The 12564-nt window shown below is 39.5% G+C and overlaps 1 protein-coding gene across 4 annotated transcripts in view; it reads left to right on the plus strand.

The window, feature by feature from the left end:
• Nucleotides 1-11385, plus strand: part of DPH6 (diphthamine biosynthesis 6) — a 348315-nt gene extending 336930 nt beyond the window's left edge. For 3 of the 4 annotated variants that reach the window (XM_042444449.1, XM_042444471.1, XM_042444455.1), the window contains one exon: nt 10385-11385. In XM_042444449.1, coding sequence (XP_042300383.1) covers nt 10385-10503 — 119 coding nt within the window. In that variant the 3' untranslated portion in view covers nt 10504-11385. The remainder of the gene's footprint in view (nt 1-10384) is intronic. The other variant, XR_006101224.1, reaches the window with a different exon arrangement.
• The last annotated feature ends 1179 nt before the right edge of the window (nt 11386-12564 follow it).

Consider the following 12564-nt stretch of genomic DNA (forward strand, 5'->3'; position numbering starts at 1 on the left):
ACGGGAAGGATTGTATGGGAGGAGGCGTTCCTTCAAGTAGACTGGACCCAGGCCATGTAGGGCTTTATAGCTGATAACCAACACCTTGTACTGAGCCTGGAAGCTAATAGGCAGCCAATGTAGTGATTTTATAATAGGTGTAATATGGTCGAACTTGGATTTTCCGGCGACCAGTCTGGCTGCTACTAAACACAATAGACCATGAACCAGAAGAACTATGGTCAGAAGCCAGGGACACTATAAAAGAAGAATGCAGACAAACACAGTAGTCAAAAAGAAGGAGAAAAAATCATGGATGATAGATAAAATACAAGCAGTAAAAGAAAGAAGTAAAACAAAAGGGAGACAGGAACACTCAGAACCATGAATAGCAACAGCATGTACATTTCTATACCGCTTATCAGTGAACTCAGAACCTAAACAGTGAGAAAATACAAATAACAAAAGAGTTCTCATACCTAGGATCAAATGTTGATAGGAACAGGAACTGCAGCCAGGAAATCAGAAGAAGATTAAGAATGAGGAGGGTAGCTGTGAAAGAGCTAGAAAAGATTTAAAATTCAAAGATATACAATTCAGCACAAAAGTTAGACTCATACAAGTCATTGTATTCCCTGTTACCATGTATGGATGCAAGAGCTGCACAATTAAGAAAGCTGACAAGAAGAAAATCAATTCATTTGAAATGTAGTGCTGGAGAAGAGTGCTGAGGATACCATGGACAGCCAAGAAGTCAAACAAATGGGTCCTAGAACAGATCAAATCAGAAATCTCTTTGAAAGCCAAGATGACTAACCTAAAGCTGTTGTACTTTGGCCACATCATGAGAAGGCACAACTCAGTGGAAAAAACAATAATGCTAGGAAGGGTGGAGAGAAGCAAAAAGAGAGGAAGGCCACACGACAGATGGATGGATTCTATAAAAGAGGTCATGTGTATGGGTTTGCAGGAACTGAGCAGAGCAGTGAAGGACATGGAGTCTTGGAGACCTCTCATCTACAGGGTCACCATGGATTGAGATTGACTTGATAACAACAACAAAAATCTGTGGTAATTTATTTCGGAGCATCTCATAATGCCTCATTAAGTATATGGCTGTTATGAACTACTGTATTATATCATATTATATATCAGTGCCACAACAATTGTAGGACTTTTCTTTTCAGACAGGACGTGAGTCAGTTGTTTGTTACGAAAAATAGTTAAAAATACATATGATCAACCTGGGATAGGGATCTACTATCATATCTCTATTATAGGGATAAGTGTGATGAGAGTTAAGGATTATTTACTGAGCAGTCATGGCAAACAATTAAAATGAGATAGTTCTAAACAGAATTGTTAAGAATAAGCAGTATTTTGTTGTTCTCTTTTTTCCAGGCTGTTGTGATGGTTGCTGTGAGTCTTCAAATCATTTCCAAATAATAATAATAATAATAATAATAATAATAATAATAATAATAGGATTTATTTATATGCTGCCCAATCACTGGGAATCTGGGCGGCTTACAACAAGAGGGGATAATAGACCGTTCCCTGCCCTCAGGCTTACAATCTAAAAAGACATGACAGGCTTACAATCTAAAAAGACATGACACAAAAGGAGAAGGAAATGGTGAGGGGGGAGGGGATCAGGTCCAGCATTCTTCTCTCCCTCTGAGGCCTGGACCAAGGCAGATGGACTGGAGGGAGGGCTCTTCTTCTTCAGGCTAGCCCTGATGGAGCTGGGCCTGCCTGGTCAAGTCCCTCACAGGCTGGAGAATGACAGTTATGGAGGGAGGAGTCTCTTCTTCCAGGCTAGCCCTGATGGAGCTGGGCCTGCCTGGTCAACCTATCACAGGTTATGGCAACCCTATCACAGGTTTTTCTTGACAAGATTTATTCAGAGGGGTTTTGCTTTCCTCTGAATAAATTGCTTTCCTCTGATGCTGAGACAATGTAATTACAGAGAGCGCTTCCATGGCTGAGCAGGGATTTGAATCCTGGTCTTCCAGAGTCCTGGTCTAATACTCAAACTTCTGGCTCTCTGTTATGAGGATAAAGCATGATTTGTCAGTTTAAAAATATATAGTTATCTGAAAATGTGCTCTATACTATGCTTGTTTCTGTTCCAGAGTGGTATTGCCTGATTTGGGAGAAGAAGAACATTGGAAAGAGGAGCAGGATTATCTCACAGTTTTTAGTCATAGCCAAATTCTCAATGAAAAGAGAAAAGGGGTCGGCATGCTCTCACCTCTTTTTGACTTGAATTACAGGGTTTAGTGAGTGCAAATCTGATAGAGTCCACAAAGCTCTAATTAACACCCACGGTGAAAAATCTTTTGTTAAATTGGTCATTAACCAAACTTCACTGTGTAAAAAAACCCTCAAGTTTGCTTGGTGGTCTGATAAAAGGATGTACTGCCAGTGCTGATGAGCCCATAACTGAATATTATTTCAAAATAACATGTACATGGCTTACCTGTTTCCCCCTCCAAGCAGGCCCTGAAAAATGTATTGGTAATATTCTACTCAACTTTTTTAAAAAAGCCAAGAGATTTTGATTTCCTCAACAGGTAACTTAACAATAAGAAAGCACAATTCCTATGTATGTTAATGTCTTTGCTACCCATTATCAGTGCCCCTTGCCTCTTGTTCATTTGGAATTCAGCTAAGTATTGGCCTTCTCCCATGTGAACTTGTCTGTCGGTTAGGATCAGCATTTGAGACTCTTCTTTGGATGCCTCTGCCCCCTCAGATCAAGCCAGTGAGTACTGGGGAGAGTGCCTTTTTCTGTGTTTGTTTCCCAGATGTAGAGGGGTTTTTTTCCACAGGGTGATATTGCCTGACACCAGGATTGCTATATTTTGCATGCCATCTTTACTCATTATGGTCATCTTATATTTTACATTTGGGGGAAAGATGTATTGTTTTATTCCCCACACTGCTGTTTTTATCTATATCTATTTTTGTTGATTGCATTATTTTCACTGGAGTTTCTTAGCTGTGTTGAAGGCTGTTTAAAGTAGGGGAGTGTGGGATGCAGTATCACCAGAAAATACCTTGCTGGCAGGGTTTGGGGGAGGATTCCATCCCAGAATCATCCATGTCTGACATTGGTTTCTCTGCCCTTTGCTAAAGAGCATTAAGACTCAAACCATGGTTTGGGTTCAAGGCCAGCCTGTCTACTCCATCCAGGTAATCAGAACAGCAGAGGACATCTAAGGAACAGCTAAGGACATCTGTATTCAGCCATGCAATAAATGTGTTTTATTAATTTATTTTTTGATTATGAAGACATTTCAATCATAATTTTCATAATATGAGGGTACTGATGCAGTCTCCTTTTTTGTTCCCCAATTTACCACTTAAAGGAACCCTTTTCACCAACCTGGCTTAGGGTCTATGATTTTTGTAATACACCATGAAAGTCATAGATTAATTATAATGATGCCAGAAGTAAAGAGGGAAATGTAGTCATTCATATTTAAGCCAGAAGTTTGAAACATGTTTTTGCCCTAAATTGTCTTGCTATACTACTTACATAGTTTTAATTTGTCATATGTGCATGTGTGGCTTTCACTGGCTGCATATTGTCAGCAAATGTGTTACACATTGCATATTAAATTTAATGGTTAACACATAGGTAATTCACACTGGTCATTATCCAAATGCAGTGAGTAAGGTAATGCTTTAGTAACACATTTCACCAGACTGTTTTTCAAAATGCTTTGCCATCTCGAATCTGAACCACACACTTCTGTATGAAATCCATGGTTGTGGTTGCAAATACTTTGAACATATATACAGGCCAACAACAAAGATAGTAAAATCTCTGGAAACCAAGCATTGTGTAAAATAGTTGACGGAAGTGTATATATTTTTTTCCATGACTTCCTCTATAGTAGTACAAAACAACCAGAGACTACTGTTTACAACCCATTTATTTCAGATGACTGTCATACATTCATTCATCCATATTCTTACATGTAAGAATGCAAAGGTCATCCAAGATAAAATCGAAGTCCAGCAATAAAATCCCAGTAAGGCAGTACAGAAACCTTGCAACTCATTGGGACTCTTCCCATAGTCTGGGTGGAGCAGGTTCTAATGTCTCTTCGATCTGCTTCCCATATTCTCGGATGCGTAATAAGCCTGTTTTGTAATGTAGACTTAAGGGTAGATCTAAATTTTCCTATGAAACAGAGTTTATGTTTATAGGGCTTTCTTCCCTGCTCTTCTAATTCTGCATCCCCTTGAAAATCTGCTCCTAGAGGTTAGGTGGAGCTCCCTTGAATATATTCTGGAGGGACAGCTGAGTAAGCATTAACTCTCATATGTGAATAGAGGAGCAACTCGAGAACCCATGCTCTCCTGTTGAGTTTTTTTATCCTGTAATCCTTCACACTTAAACACAGAATTTGGAATTTACGTATTTAAAATAATGTAATGGCCGTTTATGTTGTTTTTGTGTTTAACAATTAACAAAATATTTTCCACTAAGTTTGGAAGTACTAAAATTGTTTGTGGGGGAGGGCATTTTGAGGATTGTTATTCTTTTTTCTTTTTTTTTTCAAATTCTAGATCTTTTTTTAAAAAACCAATTCACAACACCAAAAGCATCTCAAAAGTAACAAAAAAAGTAATAAGCATCATAACAAATAATGCAGCAAATTGCTGTTACAATTGCAAAACAGGGACAAGATCTGGTAACAAATTACACACCAAGGTTACTTCTGCACTGCAGAAATAATGCATTTGGACATTGCTCTAACTGCATGGTTCAGTGCTATGAAATTTTTGAATTTTTGGTACCACAACATGTTACAAGAGAGCTTTGCTACCACAACAAACTGCAAATCCCAGAATTCCATAGCATTGAGTCACGGCAGTTAAAGCCGTATCAGACTGCAGTACAGATGCAGCCCTAGTTACCTTAAAAAGGTAACTTTCCAATTTTCAAGCTTCCATGGTTCCCATTAAGTAAATCCCATAAAACTCAGTGAGTCTGACTTTTGAATAGGCTGCATAGGACTGCACTGCCAAGCCCTTTTATCAAGAAATAATTAATTTACAAGTACGCTTAGTGGCTTCCTTGTGCTCCAGTGATTCACCTTGAGAACAAAAGTAAAAGAAACAAGGTCTGCTTGTTTTTTAAGCCAGGTTTGTGTGCTTGAAGTGCAGCAACAAAATGGTTAATTTTCTAGAATATATATTGCTTCCTGATACTGTTAATAACCACAAAGTTAGTGACGTTTTTTTCAAAGGCCTCAAGCTTCCTCAAGTTTCACGTTTTCATTGCATAGCTGATCATTTAGGGAACAGGCTTGTTCCAGACAGCTTTAATTAAACTGTGCTGCAAAACCAGATATAGATCAATGGAAATGATCCATAACAAGAGGCTAATCATGTATTTAGCAGTGTTCAGTCCAGTTCAATCACCTTCTCCTGTTTCTGTGGCTTTACATTCATGTGGCAAAGGCTGAGTTGTATGCATGTTATTTCCCCTCCTTTTTTTAATCCATCCCATTAGTGGCCATATGCTGGGGCTTCAAGGGAGACAAGACCTGTCTGCAATCTGCCAGGGATTTAGGGACATCAATAATTTGTGAACAGTGATGTTGGTACTGGTCGAAGGGTTAAGTGCTCAGCACGCCAGGGGCACCTCTTTTGGGACTGGAACTCTTAGTTGACTGTTAGGAACCTGATCCCCTGTGAAGCTTCCCTTCAAAGCACATGCTGCATGTCAAATCCATACAGCTGAAGCAATGGAGCTTTATTAGCTCTGGGATTTGAAGGCCTGCGCTAAGTGATATAACAGTGTATTTGGTTTAAATGCAGAGAGAAATAGCAGAGGAAAGGAGCATAGTGATGACACTAGGGAAAGTGTGCTTCTATAAAAAATGTGCTCTTTCTTTCTGCAAAGATTATATGTTTTCCCATCCTTCCTTACAGAAGAGGATATTTATTTTAGAATAGTCCTCATGATCCTCTGCTAGCAGCAACAAATTACAAGAACCTCATTGTGAATTTATATAGACGAATTCTCAAAAGTTTGCACAGAAATAACTACTTATTGTAGTAACAAAGATTATAAAATGCTGATAGAACAATACACATGGAAGGTTTTGACACTAAATTAACTTTTCTAAGAAGTAGGGAATGAAATATATCTTCTTTTCCCCCCTTCCAATGGGCAAACATGATGCAATTCCTTTGGGATTAATTTATCTCATAAAAATATAAGTTTTAAATTTTAGAGCTAAAAATTCTTCTGTTTGCATCCTTTTTAGTTTGCCTTATAAGTACACTATCTAGGTTTCACACTTCAAAGGTTTCATCCTCTTTGCCAGATGTTCTGTCTAAAAATAAGATATTTTTAAAATGGGGTCTTGGTGTTAAATATTTGTTTGCAAAGTTTAGTAGATATCTCCTTAAATATATTTGGAGAGGAAATATATCAGTACTTTAGAAAATCTGGAGTCGTGTATGTGAGTTAATGATTTAAACCTTAGTTCTGCAGAAAATATGTCCAAAGCCCACAGGGGGGGAAATGGGAATATGAAGTGCAGAAGAGCTTCTGTGCCAGTGACTTCACTAGTACTAAGATATATTTTACTAGATTTTTCTCTCTATACTTCTCATCTGTTTAACAACTGTGTGAAAGTGGAAGCATGGGTGCAGGTATATTTCCACTTGCCTTATTGTTACTGACCCTGGATGAGTGCCTTGCTGGAATGCATAAAAGGAGTTGCTTTGAACATGAAACATGAAGTCCTTTTGACCTCTAAGGTGACTATTGATTGTGAGTTCAGCTCTGTCAATATTCACCTCTAACATGAACCATTTCCATCTGTTAACCCCTTCCTAGGGTGACAGTATCTGCATGAGAAGACCCTGGACAATGAGTTGATGCTCTATCCTTCGTAAAGCTGTTGAGCAAAAAATAAGCAGTAGAAGGAGTCTCCAAATGACATGAGTTTTTCACAGCTCTGTAGTCAGTGTGAAAAGATAATGCTTTCTGCCTAAGTAGCCAAGAATCTTGATGGCATGAGAAGCCCTGCATTGCTACAATTGTAAAATCTGACAATAGGGGGCCAGCTAAAAGCCCAAGTTGGCCGCCTTTCCTCCAAATGTCTTCCAGATCTACATTTCCGGCTTTGAAACTGGCTACACGGCTTAGCAACCACCACTTTTCTTTAAAAGATGCAACCTCTTTTTATTTTTTTAATGTTCCTTGCAAATTAGTTTTCCATTGTTCATCTATTATCTTGGGTTAGTCACACTTTTATTTGAATTATCTTGAGATAATAATCACTGATGTATGTTTATGTCTATTAATTATGCATAGATCTACTGATGAGACTTTGGATGGGAATTTGTATTTGCCCTCAAAGAAATTACTATGCTGAAACGAGTTACTTTTTAAAAACTTCTCTAATTTAAGAGGGGAAATGAAGTAATACTGTATAAGAGAAATATAACACATATTTCAACATTCAGAACTTCAACTGCTTTAAAATATTAAAAACCTCTCTGCACATTTAAGCAATACTGATATTCAGACTCAATCTACACATAAACCTGGGGGAAAGTTCCTTTGAACCCACTAGGATTTATATCTGTAGAATGCTTAGGACTGCACTGTAATACTAATTATACACGTGCGCGCGCGCACACACACACACACACCCCAATAGCAAGCCCTCCACATATCTCATCTTAAACAATAAACCTAAAATAGCAGCACAAGAGATTGAAAATAAAATAAAAAAGATAAAAACTTAGTTCAAAATTAAAACACTCAGATTAAAAATGGAATAAATACCTGGAAAATCTGGAAAGTGTTTGTCAGTTATTTTGGATGACAGCTCCCAGACTCATAGTGCCTGATGAGTCTGATAGTTGTAGCCCAATATAGAACTTTTCCAAGCTGTCTTCCACCAGAGTTCTAGAAAAGTCACCTTGTACAGGACACCCACATGTATAGTGCCACCCCCTGGCAACCTCCTGGCTACCCAAGAGTCTCAGATAAGTATTGGAAAGTCTTTTCACTCCATACAATTACTGAACTATGATTCCATTTAACTGTCATGGCTACTCTGTGGAATCCTGGACTTGTAGTTTGGTGAGACATTAGAGCTCTCTAAATGAGCATTCTAAAAATCCATCGCCATACTGCAAATCCCAGGTTTCCATAGGATAGAACCATGGCAGTTAAAATGGAATCATAGTGCTGTAATTCAGTAAATGGTAAATGGAAGAACAGTAAATGGAAAAAACAGGTTTGATTCAGGACTTGAACCTAAACAAACATGCCAACTTGGCTTGTTTTATGGAGACTTGGTTGCATGAACATGAGGAGCGGGTAGTAATCTCTCCCAGTTTTGTCCACCTGCCTTTTCTGTGGAGCAGCAGGCAAGGCCTGGGGGGTGAGGAAGTACAGTTGCAGTGGTCTGTTGTGATTCCATTTGCCAAACTAAGTGCCCTGTCCCACATTCTGCTGAGTATGAGTGTGTCTGTCTAAAGGTGGGTGGCCAGGACAGAATAAGGATTCTGTCAGTATACTGCCTACCCCACTGCTGAACAATCTCCCTTCTTGAGCTGGCTGAGTTGGTCTCAGCAGTGGTGTTGGAGTTCCCTCAGATAGTTGTTCTGGGGGACTTTGACATCCATGCTGAATTTGCTCTGTCAGGAGCAGCTTAGGATTTCATCCCTCCATGATAACCATGGGTCTGTCCCAAGTCATATCTAGTGCCATTCATGCTGCTGAACACACTCTGGACCTAGGGTTTTTTGTGTGTGTGTGCGCGGTGTTGTTGTTGTTGTTTTTGCAGGGCAAGTTGTTGTTCATCTGAGTGTGAAGGAACTTTCAGTAGTTCAGTAGTGTCATAGACTATCGTGGTGAGAAACACACCCATCCAACTACTTTTCTCTCCTGGCAGCCCTTGATCCCACCGCTGCCACCAATTATGTGAAGGTGATCGCCACTATCCCATCAATTCTTCCTTGCGAGACATGAATTAGGGGCTATCTTAAGTGTCTCCTGCACAATAACTCTCTTAAGATGCCCTTGTTGGGTTGGATTGGATGGCCCTTGTGGTCTCTTCCAACTCTATGATTCTATGATTCATACTCTCTGAGCCTCAGGATAAGGCAATGGTGAAGCCCCTCTGAAGAAACTTGCAAAGAAAAACCTGTGATAGATTTGCCTTAGGGTCGCATAAGTTGTAAATGGTTTGAAGGCACACGACAATAATAGTGTGTATGTGTAACTGTAAAGCTTTTCATGCTTTCTTTTTTCTTTTTTAGAAAATGATTTTAACTGTGTTTTTAATTGTTATATTTTAATATTAGTATTATTTAATTATTTTTAACTTTTATAATTAATGTTTTAGTTCTATTTTCTTTAAAAAAAATTAAACTGCTTTGAATTCCATTTTGGGAGGAAAGGCGGGATATAAATTCAATAAATAAATGAATATAATTGTGTAGTGTGAAAGGGCCCTCAGTCGATGGCTGGAACTGTACAGAAGAAACCGTTCAGTAATATGGGACTCACAAGTATTCAACTAAAAAAATGTATAAAAACAAGCACTAATGTGTATCCTTAGTTTTCATGTGGTAACTTGAATTTATGGCCAATAGAGCTATAGAAAGAAAGAAAGAAAGTAGTATCCAAAAGAGGAGAAAAATTATAGTTATCTCTGCTGCATCAGGCCTAAGACCTATCTAATCCAAAGTTCACATTTCCCACAGTTGCCAGGAGGAAACTCATGAGCAGGACATGAAAATCAATCACTCCCACTATTATTTCCCAGACACTAGTATTTAGAAACATGGGGCCTCCCAGTAGGCAGTTTATAGTCCCACTGGCAGCAATCTAGAAACAGCTCTTGATCCAGAAATAGAACAGAATTGTCAACCTGGTCCTTGAGAAGCTATATTCCATCAAAAAACAAACAACACTGCTGAAGACCCTAGGCAATCAGACCTCTCACCATAATCATCTGTTCACCTAGTTTGAGCTTAAAGTTTCTTTTATCATCCTCCAGTCCATCAGTGCCTAAGCATTCATTAAGAGACCTACAAGCGTATTCACTTCTTTCTTAAATCTATGCCTGTTTTATCACCAAGAAGTCCCATTGGGTTCAATGAGGGTACACACTCAAGGAAGTATGCACAGGACTGCAGACTTAATTACATAAATGAAGAAATACAGTTACATCATTAAGCTTGTCAGGCACAGAGTGGGATCTCCACATTCTGTCTTTTTCTTCCAGATTGTTATTCACTTGCATTTGATAAATCTGTTTCTTTACAATAACTTAAGTTTATTTAATGACTTCATAGTCAAAATCGTGGTGGAAAGGTATCAAATTAAATCTGTTTGTTTATATTGCAGGACTCCAAGGACATCTTGAAGAGCAAATGGGCAAGCAAGCACCAGCATTAGTTCTGGTACCTGTGATAGATTTGCCTGGCAAAAAAATTATTCATGTATCCTGTTGGGTGAGCCCTTAGCCAAGGAAGCATGTACAATTAGTATGTTCATTTCTCTAAGATAAAGAAACTGTCACATGGATTTAGTGAAGGTATACGTGCTTCTGCATTGTCTGATATTAACAAACATTGCTACACCTGTAACCTTTGTCAAAAATTAATCTCTTCCCAGCTTTTTCAGAATTTTGGAATTTTACCAGCATCTGACAGAGAAGTGGGAAGTGATCTCAGTAACTCCTGAATCTTTATGACCTTGTGTTTATATACCAAAATCACACTGAGAAATAGGACGATGCTTCATTTTTTAATGTATTCTTCACAGGTAACTGTCATCAAAATCTCCTTCTACCAGCAAGCACAGCTCTTCTTATTTCAACATACTCTTGGCTATTAACTGGTTGTTGCAGAGTGGGAGGAACTGTAATTTTATTCACATTACTATGTTTCACATACTTTTAAACAGTCTTAACTGATGCTGTTTGAAATGGAATAGCTTATTTCATTATTATTTTTTTATTATTTTTATAATAATGATTGTTTTAGCTGTATTTTTTTTTAAAAATCTACATTGTGAGTTGCCTTGGATTCCACACTGTGTGAAAGGCAAAACATAAATAAAATAAGCTGAAAAAATCCTTCCTTATTATTATATTTCTCCTAGTAACTTTAGGACAGATTGTCAATGTTGCCTTTAGTAGTAATTCTCTATATTGGTCTTGGGGGGAGGGGGTGGTATTTGTGTGTTTCTTTGTAGATCAAGTCTTATTCCAAGAGGATGAGTAACTAAGGCGTGTTTCAGACCGCCCCTTTGGGGCGGCCTGTAGGCGCTCCTTTCCCCGCCGGATCAGGGCCTCAGCTGCCAGAACGGCAGCCTCTGGGGCCCCAATCCGCTACTTTCCAGGCCGCAGGGAAGCGTCAAAAGGCCGCTTCCCCACAGCCTGGAAAGGGGTGTCCTTGGGGCTTCAAGCCCCAAGGACACACAGTGGCGGCGGTGAGGAGGAGAAAGGGGCCACTCGGACCCCTTTTCCCTTACGTTGCTGGCGCAGCCATCTAAAAGCTGCGCCAGCGACGCAAATCACAGATGGAGCTCCGTTTCGGAGCTCCTTCTAGTGCCACGGAAAGGGCGCTCTATGCGCCCTCGCGCGGCACAAAGACGTCACGTCCACGCCACCCCGTTTGGAGGTGGTGCGTTTGTGACGTCGTAATGGCGGCCCCCATGTGGAATGGGCGCCACCATTTTGTATGTCCTAGGAACATATTAGGATTAAGTGCGTGCATAAGGCACGCACTTTCCCTAACCCTAGTACGTCCCCAGGACGTACTTTACGCCCGTCTGTAACGGGCCTAAGCTATCTATACTGATAATACTCCCATTAAGCTTAATGTACACTACTGTCAAGTGTGATGTAGTGATTTCAGCATTGGACTAGGCCTCTGGAGGCCAGGGTTTGGATCCCATCTCTGCCATGGAACCCCACTGGGCAAGTCACACACTCTTAGCCTCAGAAAACCCTGTGATAGATTGCCTTAGATAGTCATACATCAGAAAAACTTAAGGCATAAAAACTTAACAACAAGTATGTGGTTTTTGTTAATATAGTATAGTAAATAGTAAATAATATAGTAAATGGCTTCATCTTGCCCTCTACATACAAACGAGGAGACCATGGTTAGCAATGAAAGGGAAAAAGCTGCAGAGCCTCAAGGAACTCATTCATTTCCCATAGCTAACAGCAGAAAAAACTGAATACTCAAGATTAGATCCACTGCAGGTTTCTTGTTGAAAGAGAAGAATCCAGAGAATGCTTGTTTGCATGCATCTTACAAAGCCAGCCCTGTTGGACTTCTTGTGCATAAGGTGGACATATGCCCTTGCTCACGGGCGACATGTACAGCTTTCCTTTCTCTGGCTGAAAGAAGACATGTTGGGGTAGGAAAAGGGCTACCTGTGTAACCTGCTGGCATTCCAACAGATCCGTGGACTGAAAGTGTAACTACTTCTGCACCTTTTCATAGGCAGAGCTTTAAAAATTACTATTTTGGACTCCAATCCTGGGACCATCAAATCAGCATAGCCCTTCT

The sequence above is a fragment of the Sceloporus undulatus genome, chromosome 1, assembly GCF_019175285.1.
Source record: "Sceloporus undulatus isolate JIND9_A2432 ecotype Alabama chromosome 1, SceUnd_v1.1, whole genome shotgun sequence".
NCBI classification, from domain to species: Eukaryota; Metazoa; Chordata; class Lepidosauria; order Squamata; family Phrynosomatidae; genus Sceloporus; species Sceloporus undulatus.